The sequence below is a fragment of the Mustela nivalis genome (genome assembly GCF_964662115.1).
Source record: "Mustela nivalis genome assembly, chromosome: 1".
Taxonomy (NCBI): Eukaryota; Metazoa; Chordata; class Mammalia; order Carnivora; family Mustelidae; genus Mustela; species Mustela nivalis.
In genome coordinates this window covers 94,534,014-94,557,544 of record NC_139020.1, presented here as the reverse complement: position 1 = coordinate 94,557,544, position 23,531 = coordinate 94,534,014, and the positions used below count along the sequence as shown (strand labels likewise).

The window sequence follows — 23,531 nt, the reverse complement described above, 5'->3', positions numbered from 1 at the left end:
GTGTATAAGAAATATTTGTATATATATTTGACAGGTCCATCACACTTTTCACAGATGCAATTATGCCACGTCTGAGACCTCTTGGTGATGAAAAGTTGCATATAGAAAGATACCTGCCCCATAGTAGCATCTTCCTGCAATCTCTTACCTCCTAAAAAATAAAAGTCCTCGAGGAGGGAGTGACAGCCTGAAAGAGATTAATTGCAGACAAATGAGAGAAATAAAGAAAAAGAAGAGCTGTCTGGTTGCTGAGGCAAAGCTGAAATTTGATAGAAAAAAAATTATGGGGCTGTAGGAGTATACCAAAGACAAACTTTGAGTAATAGACTATAGGACTATAAAGACATTTTTTGACATAGCACACAGTCCCTTTTACTGGATCCCCAGGTAAACCATCATCCCTCCTTGGTTCTGCATACCATCAGGGCCATGAAGCTTCCAAAATGAATAGTTCCCTCATTGGAAGGCTCTATTAGAACATTTTTCCTACTGCTAAAGATTTCACTTCTGCCCTCCAAAGCTTTTTGGAAACTATAAACCTAATTTGTGAGACTGCACACCATAAATGGATCAGAGCTAGAGGCTCTGACTGAGACAGAAGTGACTTGAATCCCAACTGTGTCACAAAGTAACAATGCGAACTACTGCATATTGTATCATATAAAGACTGAGTTTTCCTCATCTTTAAAAGGACATAATGCCTGTTTTCCAGTGTTGCCCTAACAAGTAATGAGAATAATATATCTACAGTACTTAGCCAATACCCAGAAACCCTTACTTAATTGATAAATGAGTGTTACAGATATATCAGTGAATTAAATAACATCTACAACAGTAGGTTGCTCTCTGATGACAGAAAGTTAGTCCCTGTAACTTACTTCTTGTCTCTAAATCAAACATACTTGGATTCTTTCAACTTCCCCAAAATATAGTTTTTCAAGGGCATCTTGGACTTTTCCACTCAAAGGCATCTTGTGTAGTAGCCTAAGAGATAAAATAAATGCTTGGTGGAAAAAACAGTACACATCTAAGAACCAGGTTGCTAGATTCTTGCCCCAACTCTACCATTAATCAGCTTTGAGCACCAGCAAGCCCAATCTAAAACTACCAGTCAAGAAATACAATCAGAAAACAATATACAGTTAGGGAAAGGAATATCTACCTTCATATAATTAAACTAAGTATAGAGAAGAAATGCACAATGACAAAAAAGAGTCCCAAACTGTGTTGACATTTACCACTGAACACAGAGGCTAAAGCCCATTTGTAATACCCATTTTTTACTTATGAAATAATTACAGGTAATGTAGCTATTTATTCCTGTGATACCTTTTGGTGATTCATTGTAAGTCATCAAGAATAAAAGCTCTGTGGCATCCTAAAGAGTCTGGAGGCTGCTGAAACCCACACTTGTAACTCTGAGTTTCTATCAGCTGGTATTTCTCTAATGTGCAAGCAGAAAATTATTCAAGGTCTTTAGAACAAGAATGTACTTTAAATTCTATTTATAAATTATATGTGCTTTGCCATTAAATAAGCTAGACCAACCCAAGCACATTATTATTTAAGTTGCCTTATCAAGAAGACTTTCATTTAATTTTTGTAAATGTTTTTCTTTGAGACCGGCATGCTTATTGATAGCATTCCTTAAGTCAAATGAGGGGCTGGTGGGCAAAACAGTCTTACTGTGGCCAGTGGGAGTGAAGGAGGAATATTCTGTTTTGTGTTAGAGTTATGATTATGAAGAAGATCTTGGCCCATTTCTGGTTTGCTGTGGTCTAACTCTCTGTTAGAGTTAGAGTCAAGTTCTTACTGTCTTTGAAAACAGGAATAAGATAGTCATGGAAAAAGAGAAAAGAAAGTAAAATTTGATCTTATACTTCTAGGAATTTGCAATCTAACTAGGAGGATGAAAAGTCACTGAGTAGAAGAGAAAGCATTGGTTTAGGAGAGACTTGCACTCTTGCCTGCTCCCTTCTCTCATTTTGTGTGATCTGAGTTAAGTCATCAGAACTTAGCAAGTCTAAGTTTCCTTGGTTATGAAGTTGAGTGATTTAAAAATAATATCTTAGATTCCTTAATCTCTTTAGTTCTATGCTAAAGGGATATAGAAATAAAATTTTGTTACCAAATACGATTAAAAATTAATACAGATTAAATTTTAGACATTAAATACTGAAGTAATTCAACTACTGAAAGCATCATATATAATCAAAACCTTAACTCTAATCCTAACCAGACTGGATAGTAGATAGCAGTATATACACACACCCACCCCCCAACACACACAAGAGATATATGGATATATATGCATATATAAATATGTGTGTATATGGTAAAATTCTATAGCATTCACATATAATGCAAAACTAAAGTAAAATTAAATGCCTTAGAACTTGGCAATTTTTAAACAGGATGGATTGCAAAGTAGAGAATTCATAACAGCTATATAAAAATTTGCTTACCTTGGTACAAGTAACCTGTTCATACAACCTTTGGTCATTTCCACATACTGCAAATAAAAATTTAAATATCTTGATTTAAACTGCACAAAGACATAACTTTCACATCACTGGACTGATGAATGTAATGGCAAAGCTGCCAAATATTCTCTTATATTAGAAAATACAGAACTTATAGTGAAGGTTGTTTAATAAAAGAACACCCATAAATCCAAGGTAATATTTCAACATTAAAATGTTGATCATCAAGGCAGTGGCAAACAATCAATTATTACATATTTTATTCTGACATACCATTATATTAATAAAGTTATTATGAAAATGTCAATCTTGTCTATTGCATAAGTGATACAGTGAATAGGTTTATGGGGAAATCTCAAGGTAAGACATTTTGCTCTTTAGGTAAATTTGCTCTTTAAGCTAATTCTAAATTTCAAGAAAATTGGAATGTTTCAAATTGAACCCATATATATTCAAAGGATTGAATTTGAAAATTATTGGTCACAAATATATTCTTTTTCCATTTTCTAAAAAATTCTAGTCATCATTCAAAATTACTTCATTATTAATGTAATAGCAAAAAACCATATTAGCCACTAAAGACTAAAGATTCCCATCTCAATTATTTATAGCTTGCTAGTAGAGCCCTGCTTCCCGTGTGTTTAATGCTAACTCTGAAAATAATATAATCATAATATTCATTCACTAGTAATACCTACTTAGATGGGCTTTATGAGGATTAAAGGAAATAGGATATAAAAAAGCATCTCTCACACTATAAATGAAGTAATGTTATCTCTTAAAATACCATATTTTTTGTCTACATTTTAAATAACACATAAAGCTAAGTAGAAAAAAACAGATTATGAAAGACATTCAAATTGTCTTTTATTATTGTTTGTGAATTAGGATAGACTAACTGCTACAACATTTCCGTAATTTAAAACGATAAAGTCGGGCACCTGGGTGGCTCAGTTGGTTGAACGACTGCCTTCAGCTCAGGTCATGATCCCGGACTTCCAGGATCGAGTCCCGCATCAGGCTCCCAGCTCCCTGGGAAGTCTGCTTCTCCCTCTGACCTTCTCCTCTCTCATGCTCTCTCTCACTCATTCTCCCTCAAATAAATAAATAAAATCTTAAAAAAATAAATAAATAAAATTAAATTGAAAGAATAAAACAATAAAGTCATTTTTTCACGCGTGCTGTAGTTCAGTCTGAGTGTTTTTGATTGGTTCTCCTAAAATCAACAATAGTGAGAACCCATAGTTCCTCTACCATGTAGTTTCATCTTCCTCCACGTCCTGAGAGTCCTCTCTCTTTAGGAAGCTGATAAGGAAAATGGAGGATCATATGAGGCAGAGTTTTATAGGCCAGGCCTAGAAAGAGTATCATTCCCACTTAGGTTCCACTGATCCACACAGAGCCACATGGCTACACTTAACTGCAAAGAGGTCTGGAAAATGCCAACTCTGTGCCCAGGACACATATACATATAGATGTGCTAAAATTCTATAGCACTCACATATATTACAAAACTAAACTAAATTAAATAATTTAGAATTTAAATTGATGTTTATTGTGACTGTTTTTAAACAGGAGAGTAAAACCCAGGAGGTAAAACAGTAATTTTTGAAGAGAAAGTAAAATATCATATTTGAAACCCTAATTCTAAATTCTATAAAATTAAAAAGCTGTTTGTCCTGAGAAAAGTTACTTAAGCCCCTTCAAGTCACTTAATTCATCTTCAATTCAGTGAACTGGGCTGGAAAATTCCTTCCAGATATAATCTTATAAGTAAAGCAATTTATTGCAGTTATGGTCAACCCTGATGTTGGAAGCATTAAAGGAAAAATTTGATAATAATATATAATTTGATCACATTTTCTAATTAGAACTAATAAGATTTCTGTTACTAAACAACTATCACTGGACACATAGTTAAAAGGTTGCAGTTTGTCTGAATCCCCCAGCAAAAAACATTGGGGAAAATTTTTCATAATCCCTTCATCTTGAAATGTTTGTTGTTTATAGCTTCTGCCAGATTTATCCTAGGTACCCTGAGTGCTTTTAAAAATTTACCAGGGAGTAGCAGCCTTCTTGGATTTAGAAGAGGGAGCAAATTTTGTTTCTTTTTTGCTAGTCATCTTTTCCCTCTAATTTGATGATTTTTCCTTTACTCTTGATGTAGTATCTCTCTTTCCCTCTCTCCCCTATCATGTCCCTTGTTACAAAATTATCTTGGGCAAATTGATTTCTGAGGTAATAAATGGCTCTTTTTGTTTAGCTAAAGAACAAGGAGAAATTATTATAAGTTACTGTTTGTAGAGGAAATGAGCTGCTCACATTCATTCTTGGTTTATGCAACTATAAGCTTTAAAACTTGATAAATTTAAGGCCAACAATAGAGAGTTATTAGAAGCCCCAAATGTAAACACCTAATTTCAAAGCTTTCTTTATATGTAGCAACAGAGAAAGCATAATTAACAACAATGTAAACTTACCAATAGAACATGGACTGTTTTCCCTATTCTATGTACACATGTAACATGTATTGACACAGAGAAACTCACACATTGGGAAAGAATAACTCAGTTGCAAAAAATTTTTGTCAAATTAAAAAGTATCATTTGAAATCTACCTTTACTTTTAGTACAGCTTATTTTTTTTAAGTTTTTATTTACATCCCAGTAAGGTCACATAGAATGCAGTATTAGTTCAAGTGTACTATAAAGTGATCTACCAATTCCATCATTACCCAGTGCTCATAGTGCAGTCTTTAATCCCCATCGCCGTTTAACCTATCCATCCCATCTACCTCCCTTCTGGAAACCATCAGTTTGTTCTCTATAGTTAAGAGTCTGTTTCTTGCTTTTCCTTTCTCTTTCTTGTTCTTTTTTTTTTTTTTTTCTTTTCCTTTGCTAGTTTGTTTTGTTTCTTAAATTCCACATAAAAGTGAATTGTTTTTCTCTTATTTCCGCTTAGCATAATACTCTCTAGCTCCATCCATGTTAATGCAAATGGCAAGATGTCATTCTTCTTTATGGTGGAATAACATTCCATTGTATACCACCTCTTCTTGATCCATTCATCAGTCAGTGGATACTTGGGCTGCTTCCATAATTTGGCTATTACTGATAATGCTGCTATAAATATCAGAGTGCATGTGTCCCTTTGAATCAGTATTTTTTATTCTTTGCATAATTACCTAGTAGGGTGATTGCTGGATTGTAGGATAGTTCTATTTTTAATTTTTTGAGGAATCTCCATACTATTTTCCATAATGGTTGCACCAGTTTGCATTCCCACCAGCAGCACAAGAAGGTTCCACTTGCTCCACATCCTCACCAATGCTTATTGTTTCTTGTGTTGTTGATTTCAGATGCTGATTTCATTCTGATAGTTGTGAGGTATATCTCATTGTAGTTTTGTTTTGCACTTCCCTGATGATGAGTGATGTTGAGCATCTTTTCATGTGTCTGTTGGTCATCTATATGTCTTCTTTGTAGAAATGCCTATTCATGTCTTTTCCCCATTTTTAATTGGATTATTTGGTTTTTGCATTGATTCTTTATATATTTTGGATACCAACCCTTTACCAGATAGGTCATTTGCAAATATCTTCTCCCATTCCATAGGTTGCCTTTAAGTTTTGTTGATTGTTTCCTTCACTATACAGAAGCTTTTTATCTTGATGAAGTCCCAATCATTGATTTTTGCTTTTGTTTCCCTTGCCTCAGGAGACCTATCTAGAAGCTGTTCTATAGCCCATGTCAGAAAGATTAATACCCGTGCCCTTTAGAAGGAGCTTTATGTTTTCAGTTCTCACATTTAGGTCTTTAATCCATGTTGAGTTTATTTTTGTGTATGGGGTAAGAAAGTGATCCAGTTTTGTTTTGTTGCCGTCCAGTTTTCTCAACACCATTTGTTGAAGAAATTATCTTTTTCCCATTTGGATATTCTTTCCTCCTTTGTCAAAGATTAATCGACCATATAACTATAGTTTCATATCTGGGTTTTCTGTCTTATTCCACTGATCTATGTGTCTATTTTTATGCAAGTACCATACAGTTTTAGTTACTACCATTTTGCAATATAACTTGAAATCTGGACTGTTACACCTCCAGTTCTGTATTTCTTTTCCAAGATTGCTTTGTCTATTTGAGTTCTTTTATGGTTCCACAGAAATTTTCTTTGGTCTATGTCTGTGAAGAATTCCATTGATATTTTGATAGGAATTGTATTAAATATGTAGATTGCTTTGGGAATTACAGACATTTTAACAATATTTATTCCTCTAATCCATAAGCATGGAATATCTTTCCATTTCTTTGTGCCATCTTTAATTTCTCTCATCAGTGTCTTATTGTTTTTAGAGTACAGGTCTTTGACCTCTTTGGTTAGGTTTATTCCCTGGTATCTTAATATTTTTGGTGTAATTGTAAATGGTCTTGATTTCTTAGTTTCTCTTTCTGCTGCTTCATTATTAGTGTGTAGAAATGCAACAGATTTCTTAGTACAGCTTTTTACAAACTGCAATTCCTCTGTTTATGTTCAAATCAAGGAAAATCTTTCAGTGATGATAAAAAATAGATTACAATCTGTATTTTAATAGCTATGATTATTACAAAATATCCTAGTGTTTAAAATTCCCTAAGTATAATTTTTCAATTTGCAGATATTAAACTCTTCATGAAAAACAAGTCAACCCTATATTACTAAATTATTACCATCACAAAACAAAAACCCAATATTTTGGTGTCTACCCAAACAGTCAAAAATTCTCTTTATTTTAGTAAAGCTAATTTTTTCCCATTTATTTCATTGAGTCATTCAATAATGCAGCAGAAATTTTACTTATATATTTATAAATGCTATATATATAGACATACCCTATACATATAATATATACTCTATTCCTTTACAAGAACAAAGAGAGAAGGTTCAGCACCTCAAGATTGTCTATCTGTAGAAGAACAAGGAACATTAGTACATTAAAACACAACAAGGATCTGTCAGGATCTGGTGAAAGAGTAATCTGTATTCTCATTCTACTCTACGTTACAGTATTTTTCCTTGGGGTTATAATGATGGTCTTTGAGAAAATATCTCTATGGAGAATTCAGTTCTTATTCTTACATACACACTTATGCCCACTCACTCACTTCCTTACCCATCTTCAACATGGAGGGCAGAAGCTACAAAAAAGATCCCGTTTCTACTGGCTCTGATTAGGGAGAAAGGGAAACCATGCTCCAGCACATACTCTCCTACTGAGTGCAGAGCCCTGTGAAACCCTAAATACAAAGCACTGAGCATCAAGCTAAGCGTACAGTGCCTTAAGTGAACAGATCAAGCTGCCACACACTTCTGCCACTTGCAAAAAAGCTGGTACAGGCTCTTGGGCAGGAGTCTTAGTGTCACTGCTGTGCGATGGCTTAGCAAAGTTACCCTGCCAGCAGTCACTTAAGCTGCCAGCAGTTGGAAAAGAAATGGTATGGAGAGAGTGTTTTCTTCTATTCCGGCCTAACTGGGAAACTATTAATATCTCTCTGGAAACAAACCAAAGGATTAAATAATTTCATTAATGTTTTTTGATCCAGAATTTAAGGCAAAACACCCTCTATTAAGATATTTAGAGAGACTGTCAGAAAAGCTATTTGAGAGTTCAGAAGTATTATAAACTGAATTGTGTCTGCCCAAAATTCATATGCTGAAGTCCTAGGGTGCTATAGATTGTCATTGTATTGCTAATAGGGTATTTAAAGTGGTAATTAAGTTCAAATAAGGTCTTTAGGTGGGTCTTAATCCAGTACTACTGATGAGGAGATTACAATACAAAAATACACAGAGGGGAGAAACAACAACAACAACAATGTAAAGACACAAGGAGAAGCTACAGAGCCATCTACAAGCCCAGGAGAGAGGCCTAAGAAGAAATCAGCCTTGCAGATAAACACCTGATCTCGGACTTCTAGCCTCTGGAACTATGAGAAAATAAATTTCCATCCTTTAAGGCACCCAGTCTGTGATACTTCATCATAGCAATTCTGCAAGCTAACATAAGAACAGTTTGCAAAAGGTAGAAAAGTCAGATTGTGACCTTCAGAGTGTGAGGTCTGAAAGAGCTTCCCTCTTCAGCATATCCTCCGCACTCATCTAGGTATGACTACTTATATTTTTGGTCTGGACAGGCCATCCCCTGTTTGGTTCCAGGATGAACATACTAAAGCTCCAAATTGGAAAAATTATTCTCCTACTTAGTATAAAGGATCTTTATTTTTGCTGGAGGACCAGAACCTGGTGCCTAAGCACCATGTTTAAGTTCTCAATCCACATCTCTGAATTCCAGACCTTGTTAGCCTTCCAAATCTGGCAACCAGGCCTCTGCATCCAGGTCCTGTGGCACGTTCGTAATCCAATGCTATCTCCACTGAGTGCTGGCTCTGGGTTTGGAATCAAGAGTTCTATTCTTTGTTCCCCTGCCAGTTCCTCAAACCTGGAAAGGGCAATGTTGTAGGCAATTTAAGTTCTTTCATTCAGCCATTCAGAAATTTGCCTCACAACAACTTTAAAATGTAAATTAGAAAGTTTACATCATTTTCTAATGAAAGTCTCAGAGAAAGAAGGACACTTTGTATCCAGAAAATGCTTACAAAGCTGCTCTTTTACATTATATAGATGATCAGAAGAGGCCATTTGACGTCACTGAGAAATGGATTAGGCAGTGAACAAGTTAAATTAGGTTACTGGGTTTAAAATCATCTCCTTATTGCTCTTAATATCAATCAGAAACTTGTTTACAAAATGCTAATGCTGGTAATAATATAAATTACTGTTTGTTAAATGGTTTTTCTTTTGTTGGACAGTTCAAATCTATTATTTTTCCTTAGGGTTATTGGCACTCTTAGTAGTCACTGAAAAAAAAATTCCTATAAATAAATATGCATTTTTATAATATGCCTTCATGCTATTTTCAGAAAAATGAGATAACTATGGAAATTTCTGCTTTTTTTTCAATGTTTAAGCCTCATTAGAAGGAAAAGTAGGAAAGGAGTAAATTCCTTTTAAAACTCCACAGAACTTTCTTTTTGGTCTGTTTCAAACAGTAATGGACCTAGTTAAAACAGGAAGCTCAGGATGATGGCAGGCTTTATCAAGAAAGGTACATGAGCAAAGAAAATTTAAAGAAATTCTTAAATAGCCAAATCCATCTCAAGTGGCTCTTGTGATCTGGAGGGAAGGGAAGCTTTAGTGGGAGGAAGTTGAGAAGGTTTTTCTTATTCCAAAGGCTTTCCCCTGTGTTAGAAGAAGGAGGGGGGAAAAAAAAAAAACAAAAAAAAAACTTTGTCTAGTTTGTTGTGTTATTTATAGAAAATACTTAGTTCTAGATATTTCAATTGGTTTTTTTAAAGTACAAATTGCTCATCAATGTCTGTTCAAGAGTAAGATAATTATTTTTAAAAAGTAGGATAATTATGTTAGTCTTAAGAATTTGATTTTTTAAAATCAAGTGAAAGATGACACCTTGGAAACTAGAATTTTTATTTTTATCTTAAAGCATGCTCTGTGTAGAGGCGCCTGTTTACAAACTTTCCTCATTTAATTGGTTTTCTTAATATGAAATAGTATTTCCAGAACTAATTAAAATTTTATTCTAATGAATATTCAGGACCAAAATATGTTATCTTTGCAGTACAGTATATAGATTTTTAAATCATCCATAAAGGTAATTATATTTCTTTACATTCATAAAGAGTCATATATTGTTATTGACGCCAAATGGGTTTTTTGCTTCCTCTCAGGCTATGATTGAAGAAGCCATCACCAGAGCAGAATCTTTCTCAGTTATGTATACACCATTTGCAACAAAAATCAGAGCTGATAAAATAGAGAAAGTAAGAGAGGTTTTCACAAAAACTCATCCTGCATATGTGGAATATATCTATACAGGTAATAATTCAAGAATCAGCTGATATTTTATTTCTATTAAAACGAATACAGGGCCATTTCTGATTTGTTTATTATTATAGTTTTAGGAGTACATTGCTGGGTGTGGTTTTTTTTTTTTTTTCATTTTAGTGTGTTTTTTCATCATTGTAAGTGTACTTTTTAATCCCCATCACCTATTTCCCCCATATTCCACTTCCCACCTTCCCTCTGGTAACCATCACTTTGTTCTCCCTAATTAAGACTCTGTTTCATTGCTTGCTTCTCTTTTTTTTCCTTTGTTCATTTGTTTCTTAAATTACACACAGGAATGAAATCATATGGAATTTATCTTTCTCTGACTGACTTATTTTGCTTAACATTAAACTCTCTAGCTCTACCCAGGTTGTTGCAAATGGCAAGATTTCATTCTTTTTTATAGCTGAAATATATATTATATATATATATATATGATCACTTCTTTATCCATTCATCAGTCAGTGGACACTTGGGCTGCTTCCATAGTTTGGCTATTGTAAATAATGCTGCAATAAACATTGGGATGCATGTATCCCTTGACTTCGTGCTTTTGTATTCTTTGTGTAAATACCCAGTAGTGTTATTCCTGGGTTATAAGGTGATTCTATTTTTAATTTCTGAGGCGCCTACATACTGTTTTCCACAATGGTTGCACCAGTTTGCATTCCCACCAACAGTGCAAGAGGGTTCTACTTTCCAACACTTATTGTTTCTTGTATTCTTGATTTCAGCCATTCTGACAGGAGTGAGGTGATATCTTATTGTGGTTTTGATTTGCATTTCCCTGATGATGAGTGATGTTGAGTATCTTTTTATGTGTCTGTTGGTCATCTATATGTCTTCTTTGTAGAAATGCCTATTCATGTCTACTTCCCATTTTTTTTAAAGTTTTTTTTTTTTTTTTAATTTATCAGAGAGAGAGGGAGAGAGAGCGAACACAGGCGGACAGAATGGCAGGCAGAGGCAGAGGGAGAAGCAGGCTCCCTGCCGAGCAAGGAGCCCAATGTGGGACTCCATCCCAGGATGCTGGGATCATGACCTGAGCCGAAGGCAGCTGCTTAATCAACTGAGCCACCAAGCGTCCCGCTTTTTCCCATTTTTAATTGGATTATTTGGTTTTTGTGTATTGAGTTGTATTGATTCTTTATATATTTTGGATACTAACCCTTTACCAGATATGTCATTGGCAAATATGTTCTCCCATTCCATAGGTTGCCTTTAAGCTTTGTTGATTGTTTCCTTCATTGTACAGAAGCTTTTTATCTTGATGAAGTCCCAATCATTGATTTTTGCTTTTGTTTCCCTTGCCTCAGGAGACCTATCTAGAAGCTGTTCTATAGCCCATGTCAGAAAGATTAATACCGTGCCCTCTAGAAGGAGCTTTATGTTTTCAGTTCTCACATTTAGGTCTTTAATCCATGTTGAGTTTATTTTTGTGTATGGGGTAAGAAAGTGATCCAGTTTTGTTTTGTTGCCATCCAGTTTTCTCAGCACCATTTGTTGAAGAAATTATCTTTTTCCCATTTGGATATTCTTTCCTCCTTTGTCAAAGATTAATTGACCATATAACTATAGTTTCATATCTGGGTTTTCTGTCTTATTCCACTGATCTATGTGTCTATTTTTATGCAAGTACCATACAGTTTTAGTTACTACCATTTTGCAATATAACTTGAAATCTGGACTGTGATACCTCCAGTTCTGTTTTTCTTTTCCAAGATTGGTTTGTCTATTTGAGTTCTTTTATGGTTCCATATGAATTTTAGAATTGTTTAGGGATACATTCTTTTAATCTGATGAATTGAAATGGGAAGTTATTTTAAGGTTTAAAGTAGAACTAGTCCTCTAGGTCTAGCACAATATTCCTTATGCTATGATGTTTCTATACTTTAAGAGAAGAGGTAGAGACACCTGCATGGCTCAGTCCGTTGAGCATCCAACTCTTGATTTCAGCTCAGGTCATGCACTCAGGGTCCTTGTTTGGACCCCCACAATGGGTTCCAGACTCAGCATAGAGTAGGCTTGAGATTCTCTCTCCATCTCCCTATGCCCCTCCCCCACTCACGCACTCTTTTTCTCTCTAAAACAAATAAATTAATCTTTTCAATAACAAGTAAAAGGAGAGGTAAATTCTAGAAACTCTAATGTTTTTATTTTTTTAATTTTTTATTTATTAATACATTAATAAATTAATATTTATTTAATTTGTTTATTTATTTTATAGAGGGAGAGTGCGGGGGGAAGGGTGGAAGGAGAGGGAGAGAAGCAGATTCCTTGCTGAGCGGGAAGCCTGATGCAGGGCTAAATCTCACAACCCTGAGATTATGACCTCAGATGAAATCAAGAGTTAGATTCGTAACTGACTGAGCTAACCAGGAACTCCATAAACTCTAAATTTTTTTTAAATGAAGGAATAACCTGTAGTAAAACGCTACCTTTCCCCATATTCCTCATCAGTAAACTAGAGGATTAGAGTATTTTCCAGAAGATGAAATTTTTCCAATGCTTCCCTTTTCTACTTTCCTTCTTCCATCTATCTCACACTTCAAACTTCCCTCTTTCCTTATGTTCTTGGATCATTGATATCCAAATGAGATCTGGTTGCTCAAGTATACATAGAGGACACAACACTGACATTCTCCCTTTTCCCTCTTTTTGTCTTTGGAAGACACTGGCTTTTATTCATTCATTCAAAAATCATTTTTAATATCTACTATGTGCCAACCATTATTCTGAATTAAGACAAAGACAAAGCCACTCAATGGCTACCATGGTAAGGAAAATCTCTGAATGCACATACCTAATATCACATCTTCCCATTAAGAGTCCTTCATTCCTCATTTTCATGGTTTTGAGACCAAGTCACTGGTTTGTATGATTAATAATGTACTCTGTTAGCGATTGCTTTTAAAGTGCCAGTATTATGGACTAAGATGATTCTCATTTTGAAATAAAAGAATAGCACCCAGAGAAAACAAATAGCTTTTCCAAAGATGCATAGCAAATTAGTGGTGGCAGGCCTTGGATTTGAACCCATGTCCTTGCTATTGAGCAGCTGTACCATTTCCATCTGATAAGAGCAGAGGTGTGACAGAAGTATTAAATTTAGGTCCTACATAGGCCTTATTTTTCACGCTCTTTAGAGGAAACGTATTACATAAACATAAATAGTGATGATTGAATACTGAATCTCTAAAGAACAATGAGAATTTAAAGGCAAGGTAAGGGAAGAGAAGAAACCATAGTGTATGCTATAAGGACCACTGATGCTGATTTACTCTGAACATTTTGTAAGGAAGTGGATAAGAATGTTTCAGAACTCACATTTTTTGCTAATTGTTATAAAGCATTTATTATTTGTTATGGATATATTAAGAGTTTTTTGGGGAGTAGCCTTAATAGCAAACAAGAGTCATGTCTATCTAGTGTCATGGAAAATGAATTAGATTCAGCTATTTCCATATCTATTCTTGGATCCATTGGTAATGAAGAGAAATTCATTGAGGATATCACCTGTTTGATAATTCTTCTACTGGTAGAATGAGTTTAGTTATATTTAACTTACTTTACAGAGAATTCATGAAGATTAATTAATATTTTGGAAGCACTGTTGCCACTCAGAGTTTAAAAACAATAATAACTTTAATGAGCCAGATTCATGTCTCATGTAACTCTATCAAACCTGTTATCAAGATGAATTGTGATCTATTGGCAAGACGATTCATGCTAAAGGATCTTATATGTTGGAAAAGAAGATAATAATAAGTTACTAATGATTGTTTCTATTATTTTATAATTACTAATTGCTGGAGTATGACAGTGCTATATAAGGAAACCAGAGAGGAAAGACACAGCTTCTGGAGGGAAAAGCAGAGGTAGAGAAGATAGTCTAGAATTTTAAATTTCATTGGGATTGGTTAGGTGCTTCCCCTGTAGAACTTGTACTTTAGGTGACCAATGCTATTGCACTGATGACATTACTTGACTGGTACAAATCAGGGAAGGATCTTCCCCAAAGTCATTGTTGTAATGGTAGTGAAACCACTGTTATTAACTGTATGTGTACAGTCTGTGGTCTGGCTTCTTTTCCCCCATGCAATTTTAATGTGAGTGAGGACCTAAAATATAGGAAAAGGGAACATAAAATGTTATCTTTAGCATCTGTATCTCTCTTATAGGTGGTACCAAGAGATTAGGGCAGGCAGTAGCTAGAAAGTGAGTCACACAAAGAGAATAGTTATTTTGTTTTGTTGACACTTCCCCAAAACCAGGATTTTCCTTTTTTCTGTCTCGTAGATAGAATTTAAGAAACTTCTATTCTGCCAAAAATTTATTCAGTTATTTTCAACAAATAGGCACATAGCAAAGCAGATATGTGCAAACAGATTTTTTTTTTAACCTATACATATTCATCTTTGGTCTGTTCAGGGCCAGTAATATATTCTATCCCATTCCCATGGACTCAGTCTCCTTCAATCTTTTTTTTTTTTTCAGTGTTCCAAAAATCATTGTTTATGCACCACACCCAGTACTCCATACAATACATGCCCTCCTTAATACCCACCACCAGGCTCACCCCTCCCCTCCAAACCTTCAGTTTGTTTCTCAGAGTCCACATGGTTCATCTCTCCCTCCAATTTCCCCCAACACTTCTCCTCTCCAATCATTAATTTCTAGGAACTCTTTCTTGAGCTCTCTGTATCCTTTCTTATATACACCATGTCTTTTAAATGGATGTAGAATTTTTTTTTTTAACTCCCAGTGTCCTCCATGTCACCAAACTGTGGAAAGAGCCAAGATGCCCTTCAACAGATGAATGGATAAAGAAGATATGGTCCATATATACAATAGAATATTATGCCTCCTTCAATCATTTCTAAAATTTAATCTTCCTTCAGTAACTATCTAATCAAATTCACCAGCTTCCCTTCCCCTTTTCATGGGATTTTCTTCTTTCCCAGTCTGGTTCAACTTTCACAGAGCTCAAGCATACCCATTGCCCAAAAAGGTCAGTGGATATATGAGGAAAGATTCTTTTTTTCGAAGTCTGATGCAGGCTGGTGCAGCTGCTGATTACATGGCTAATGCAATATGAGATCACCTCTGTTGGCGAGCACAACCAAATGGGTTCATTTATGTGACACGTTAGGTGACCCAAGGATACCTGTATGAGTTCTCCATGCTGTCTTTTGATGGAGATGCTTTTTTATATGTATACCAATCACCCTCACCACGTAAGTTGGCCCAAACTAGAGACATTCTCTGAGATTCCCTTTCATTGCCAGAGTGCTGGCTAGTGAAACCAGTCACTTTCTGGATCTTACTCGAAAAATCCCCTGTACTCCACCAAAGACTGGGAGTAGTTTTAGCCCTATATTCAAGTCGCTGTGTTAGTCTGCCATGTCTCTTCCTTTCTTGATGCTCCAGAATCCCAAAATCCTCAAGACAAAAAGAGAATCAACAATGGAGATGGGTGGTTTGTTCATCTGTTCATTTATTCATCAAACATTTATTGGGCACATATATTCCAGACTCTATTCTAGGGAGTGCTAGAATATACCTGCTCCTAAGAAAGGACCTGACCTTAGTAATTTGTAATTTAGGGTAAATATTGGACTATATTTTTCCACTCTTCTGGAGAATATTTTCAACTAAAACCTAAGCTCTAATGGTGGAATGGAAGGCTGACTCTAATTAAAAGAATGATGGAGGAGAAAACAGACAAGGGAGCAGTTTGAAACTAGAAATCCTCCCCCCTGAAAGCAGCAGAGACTAGCTAGTTGTTGACCAAGTTATTTTTTCCTCTCATGTATGTAACTAAAATAAATTTCCAGCCTCCCTTGTGACTGAGTAATGGCCAATAGAATGTGGGCAGAAAAAGTACATGCCAGGGACGCCTGGGTGGCTCAGTTGGTTAAGCGGCTGCCTTCGGCTCAGGTCATGATCCCAGCGTCCTGGGATCGAGTCCCACATCGGGCTCCTTGCTTGGCAGGGAGCCTGCTTCTCCCTCTGCCTCTACCTGCCACTCTGTCTGCCTGTGCTTGCTCTCGCTTCTCTCTCTATGACAGATAAATAAAATAAAAAATCTTTAAAAAAAAAAAAGTACATGCCACTTTCGGGGCTGGTCCATAAAACCCTACAATGCAGAACTCTCTTTCCCTGGCCACTGTAGATAGAACTGTGAAACCGAAGAAGCCACAGACAAAAGAAGCTTGGAGTCCCTGAATGACCATGTTGAAGGTCACCCCTCTAAAGACCCACATGAGCAAAAAACAAAATTCTCTTGCTTTAAATCACCGAGATCTGGATTTGGAGGTCTTTTGTTTTGGGTGTTTTTGTTGTTAAAATGCATAGCTTTACTCTACTGCACTGCCCTATATCATAACAGGTAGGCAGCTTGTTACTCTATCCACAATGCACACAATAAATTCTTGTGAACTCAGTGATTGAATAAACACTCCCTCAGAAACACTCAGTTTGTACACATTCTTTTCTACTTCACTCTCACTCATCCTTCTCCATACAGCTACCGGTGACTGCTCTCAAGCACACATGTTTGTACCCACAATGGAAAAATAATATTTCAGGAGACCCACTGATGGCCCACGGAAAGCAGAACACAAGTATGTAGTTTTGATTGCAGCAAGAGAAATTTAGGCCATAAGAACTTCTAAATTATAAAGTTCATCAAAATAAACAATCAACAGATGAAGGTCATAAAATCTATACCTTGAAGATCTTGGATAAAGAGTTACCTATCTATGTTGTGCTGGATAAGTAGTTATTATCATTAAAACTTGGAGACTAACACTTAATTCTCCCAGATGGGCTGGCAGAAAAACCTCTAACTCAGAAACTCTGCCCAATCCAGGTCACCTTCATCAAGCCTAGATAGTGTTTTTTACACCTCCATCTTGTGACAGTGCAGTGAGCCCAGCAATAGCTGGCAGAGGTGGCGGTAATGAGCAGGTAAAGTTTTCACAATAAAGATTTCTGGGGCAGTATATTTTTCTCTAGCTAACCTTCAATTCACAGTCACCCATGTCAGGAATTTCCACAAAAACAGATGGAAAGGGGAAAGCTATAAAAATAAATCAATTTTGAGATGTGTATAGGTATAAATATTTTTAATCTTCTTACTGAATAGACCAACTAAATGAGTGATTCATTATGAGAAAAATCCACTTCACCCTCAGTGGCAGACACTAGAACCATATTGCCCTTCTAAGGTCTACAAGACCGACGAGGGAAGGTTAAAATTCAAATCTGCCTTCTGGGACAACCAGGCTTATACATCCTCAGAAACTTACTGTGCATCCTCTGCTATTTGGAGAATCTAGTAAGACCAGCCAAAATCTTAAGCTGTATTATATTATGTTTCTCAGAGAAAAAAAATTACTGAATTTTTAGCAGAGTAGCTATCCATTTTTCTTATTTAAAGAAAAATCCAGTTTGATTCATGCCGAGTAGTCAGGGTATATAAAGCAAATAATAATTCATCAGCCCCAGAATTATGTTTTCATTTATAAAGATTTTGCTCAAGATTTTTATTCATATATTCCAGCAAAATAATGTAATTTTGTATAGTTCTCATTCTTGCATGGTTGTATTTTAATAATAATAAAGTAATACAATAAGCATATCCTGTCTCCTCTTGATGAAAATATCAAGATTTATTTGCTAAATAAATAAATATTCAATAATGGATCTATGCTTAGTAATGTTTAATAGAAAAGTTTTCTGGATCAGATATCAATTACTCTAACACTTAGGTGGATAGAGTCATATTTTGTCTTTCCAATGCAATTTAACTCCCAGGAGTAAATATGTATGTTCAGAGGAATAATATATTGTTTTAAAATAGGCCTTTAAGAATTGCTTTTTACTGAAATTTATAACCCTGTTCTTGTTCAGCCATCATTCACCAGTAAGGATAATACATTCTTGTGCTTTCTAGAACAAGAAGTTAAAAATTCCTCATTTTATTCTTTTTTTCTTTAAAATGTTATAATTTTATCATGATCATGAGTTTTCAAGATCAGACTATTTCCTCTTTGTAACTCACTTTCTCAGATGGAAAAGGTTATAGAATTAAAGGCCTATTCCCCAATATTATTACGAAAGTATTATGGCCAGGTTGGTTATAAAGATGATAAATCATCTTATATTTGTACCACAGTATTCTTGTTAGAAACAAAGAATCATTACCAAAGTACAGAAATCCCTCATATAGAGAGCTAAATTCTCTGTTCTTAAAAATATAAAAATGTTGGGGCACCTGAGTGGCTCAGTCTTTAAATGTCTGCCTTCAGCTCAGGTCATGATCCCAGGGTCCTGGGATCAAGCCCCGCACTGGGCTCCCTGCTCAGTGGAAAAACCTGCTTCTCCCTCTTCCACTCCTGCTTATATTCCCTCTTTGGTTGTCTCTCTGTCAAATAAATAAATAAATAAAATCTTTTAAAAATATATGAAAATGCTGGTCTTTCCAACTGGAAGTGTGGTTTTCTGGCACTGTTCGATCTTTTCAATGAACAGTTCTCTTGTCCTTTGCAGTAGCAGGTTACAGCACTGTTTGCCTCTGGTCTCCATCATCTACTCTTACCTTCCATGACTGTACTTCTTCTGGACCTCCCTGGAACTTTAATTCATCCTGGTTGGTATGTTTTCTTATGGAGTCTGACTGAAGACAGATAGAGTGGCATTTAAAGAAATACCATTTAATGATCCAAAAATAAGTGGAAGTATTGTAAATTTTTACGGCAGCCTCTCAAAAAAAAAATGGGTTGGGGCAAGATGGAGCTCTTACCATGGGATACATGGCAGGAAGCAGGTTTTACAGGTACGGTACCCATAATGCTCAGCAAAACCTTGTGATACACATACACACTCACAAATACATATATATGCATGCACAAATGCAGACACACACACATACACACACACTTATATGGCACCTTCTTTCCAAGTTCCCTCTCCCACTCCACTCATAAATTCTTCCCAAATTTATTCCTTCATAAATAGATTAGGTCCTTTCCAGTGTTAATCTCTAGGAATATTGTGAATGAAATAGTTGATCCTGTTTAATTCTAATAAGTATATAAAAATTTATAGAACACATTTTGGGTATTAATCTCACTTACAGCTTTATCACCCATCTCTTACTTTTCCTTTTGCTCTGTTTTCCTCAGACATTCTTGTACACTTTTTCTTATGTTATAAATATCTATGTAAGGCAAGTCATTACACTTCTACCGTGGGATATAAACAAACAAATAAGTAGATTACCAATCCAGATAGGCAGGGAAATTAAATTTTCAGTTTATGTAAGTCTTGTTTTGCATTCTTAGTTAACTATCCAAGAGTCACTTTCTATAAGATGTAGAATCTAACCAAAACTGAAAAAGTAGTAAAGAAAATGATCAAGATGAAAAAGATCAAGAAAAATAATGCTAGTATATATTTAAGTTTAATTATTGGTAATAATGTCATAATACTGTTATCATAATAATGGCACCACCAAGATGTATTCAATTTTTCTATCTTTGTCTAGTTGTAAAAATTAATTCCTAATCCTCAAACAGTTGAGTCTTAAATAAGGAATATATTCTTCCCAGATTCTTGAAGAGTTTATGATTGCCTTGCATCTCAACTATAATATTTTAAGGATTCCAAAGTATTTGCAGATATACTGAACTACTAGCTAAATACCTATATCAGAAATCTTTGGTTTCAAGTGGAAGGAATCACAGATCAAACTGACTTCAGTATATTATAAGTTTTAAAGGGGTAAGGAGAGATATGGAACACATTGATTTATATTATTGAAAGATCCACAGGCGGCACTGCCTTTAAATGCAGATTAATCCCACAACTTACTCACTGCTCTGTTTTCTGCTGTCAGCTTTATTCTCAAGTTCTGCCTGGTATTCCACTACCTATACCATCCCCTCAAGTGCTAGGATCTTGAGTAATAACAAAATGCTCAAATGTCATTACAGATCTCAAATCACATTGTCCTGAAGAACAGTGAGTGCCTCTTCCACGCAGTCCCTGGACTCACTCTTACTCATTGACCCAAATTGCACTTATGTTTATGATTGAACCAAAACTGAGGTCAAGGTAATGCCAGGATTGAGTGGTCTGCACCAGTTAGGCCTCACTTGTAGAGCAGGTAGAGATTAAGAAATTTGCCAAGAGGAAAAAGAAGTAAGGAGAGAAGGCATAGTAGATAACCAACCAAGAAATGTCCACTCTGATTCTTATATCCTGCAAAAATATAGCTGGGGGCACTTGGGTAGCTGAGTCAGTTGAGTATGTCTGACTCTGGATTTTAGCTCAGGTCATGACCTTGGGGTTGAGAAATTGAGCTCCATGTCAGCCTCTGTGCTCAGTAGGGTATCTGCTTAGGATTCCCTTGATTCTCTTTCTCACTCGCTCGCTCTCTCTCTGCCCCTTCCCTACTCTCTAGCTCTCTCTCTCTCTCTCAAATAAACAAATATTTTAAAAAGCTGTTTTTGGGATTATAACAACATTGTATTATTTCTTTGACTGTGACTCTAATAATATTAAAGGGAATAACAGTATCTTTAATGTTTGTATTGTCTCAGGTCTACATTGGTGGGGATAAAATTAAGAAACTCTCCCAGAATCAATGCAGTACAGCAAATTAAACATAAAACTTTGGAATCAACATGAATTCCAGGTGAAATGGAAATGAACTAAGCATAAAAATCCTGTGGGATTATTTGTTTTTTCAAAGTTTACATATGGTCTATGAGACCAACCTTAATTCAAAGATCGGTTTTGAATCAGAGAAGACCAACAACCTGAAGTGAAAATTAAGAATCTCAGGAATGGAAACCAAATTTTTCCATTTGCATTCAGAACTCTATAATGAAGGTCAAAGGGAAAATGCAGCTTTTTATATGAAGATTCATTATACATAGAGCTTTCTCACACATCAAATGCAAAAATCAAAATATGCTATGTTTTTAAAAGTAGAAACTGTTTTATTATTTATGGGAGGCAATAATGATAACTTAGCTGCAAAGCTGCTGCCTTTTGCTATTTTCTTGCTGATGTGAATTTGTGGATAACTTCCAAGATAGAAGTATTGGCATTAAAAGGAGTACAAGATAAAACTCAGAAAATGGTTGGAAAAGAACTAATGACAAAGTGTTGGCATTACGAAGATACTGTAGAAGCTAAACTCTGAAACTGATCAGTAAAAAGAAGTCATATAACACTGACATGGTCCCATCTCATACTGAGCAATTGGGACCTTTAGAAATGAGATTTTGCTCCAACCCAAAATGTCAGAACATTTTGTTATGGACAAAGGGCAGAGAAATGACATAGATGCCAGAAAATAGAGAAGGAAATGAAACTTAGAGAAAGGTGATGATAGAACACTAACAGATCTGCATACTTCTAAAAGAGTTTATAAATTTTTTGTGCTTTTTCTTTTTTAAAAAAATTTGCTTTGTAAAGTTCATTCGTAGTTTGTTGTCTACGCTTATAATGAGGTGTCCAACAGAAAACACTGATGCTGATGGCCTCTACATTTTGTACTTTACTTCCAGAGAGCTTATATTTTACAGATATTTAACTTAATAACAGTTAAAGCTATTTCTCATATATATAGATGAGTCTGCTGATCTACAATCAATATTTCATGTTTGTGCAGATGCTTTTCTGGTGATGCCGACAGTTTCGCTAAGTCAGACTCTCTCTATTAACCCAATCTTTTTGTGACTATGAGTTTGTATTTCTCAGAGAACAAGCTGCGACAAAGGTACAATCCAAATATGAAACTAATTTTTCCATCCAGGCAAAGCTACTCTGTTCATTTGAGCATTTTACTCCATTGAGTTATGCAATACTTATTATTTTACTTCACTCTTCATAAGTTAAACAGAAACCACTTGAGATTTAGGTAAAATAAGGACCAAAGTCTGTGTGATATTTATTTCTAAGCTTAGTGACAAAGAAATAAATCATATCTCAGAAGCTCTGAACATTTTATTCGTTCTTTCTGAAGTTATTTTTTTTGAAAAAGATTTTTTGAAGTTCTTTTTTTTTGATCATTAAAAATTCAGGGTTTGGAAAAGTTTGTTTTTAGATTCAAATATTGATGAGCACCTACTAGATGCTTAGGCATGGGCATAACTTAAAAATAACTTAAAAGAGGATTAAAACTTGTTAGGGAGATAAGACATACTCCCATGAAACCTTAGGAAATTCACTCTGGAGTGAATAATATAGATTTCTTTAAGAGTTTGAAGAGTGATGTTGAAATATTCAGGTAAACCTGCATGGACAAGATGGGACTTAAATTAGGTACATCTGGAAAGATAGTCATCAACTGAATAAAGAGAAAAAGAGAATATGTAAGTGTTTCTTAGGAAAAGAAGTTTTCTGAACAAAGAAAAGTTCAGAAGCAGGATAAGCACAGGCTGGTACAAGTTAGTGAAATCAGCAGAGCAGATGATAAAGGTTTATATTGGAGGAAATGTAGGAATTAGGTAGAGACTGTGAAACAGATACACACAGTTGAGAACCTTGAATACCAAGAAAGAAGTCACTAAAGTTCCTGAGAAAGTATGTGGCAAACACAAAGGCAATGTTCCAGAAATATTCCTTGCATGGTGGGGTGGCATAAAATGATAGTGGTGGCAGTGACGTTGGCTGGGAAACTTTTTCTGTAATCCAGATGTTATGTGACCAGAAATTTGACCAGGATGATAGCAATGGTTATGTTAAGAAAGAAGTTAATATGAGATGTATTACAATGGGCAGACTTCATTAGTTTTTGAGACTCACTAAATGTCAGAGATAAGAAGAAAGAAAAGTCAACAAGGGCTTCCAGATTCTAAGCGCGAATAATTGGGTGAATAATGGTTATCCTAACAACACATCAGTGAAAAACAGGGAAGAGGGAAGTTGTGGAAATTATGAAAATCACTTTTTTTTTTTAAAGATTTTATTTATTTATTTGACAGAGAGAGACCACAAGTAGGCAGAGAGGCAGGCAGAGAGAGAGGAGGAAGCAGGCTCCCTGCTGAGCAGAGAGCCCGATGCGGGACTCGATCTCAGGACCCTGAG

The 23,531-nt window shown here is 35.4% G+C and overlaps 1 protein-coding gene across 3 annotated transcripts in view; it reads left to right on the top strand.

The window, feature by feature from the left end:
- SPATA16 (spermatogenesis associated 16) overlaps nucleotides 1–23,531 on the top strand; it is a 253,671-nt gene that overhangs the window by 168,961 nt on the left and 61,179 nt on the right. For all 3 annotated transcript variants that reach the window (XM_082688992.1, XM_082688990.1, XM_082688991.1), the window contains exon 6: nucleotides 10,265–10,412. In XM_082688992.1, the coding sequence (XP_082545118.1) occupies nucleotides 10,265–10,412 (148 nt within the window). The remainder of the gene's footprint in view (nucleotides 1–10,264; nucleotides 10,413–23,531) is intronic.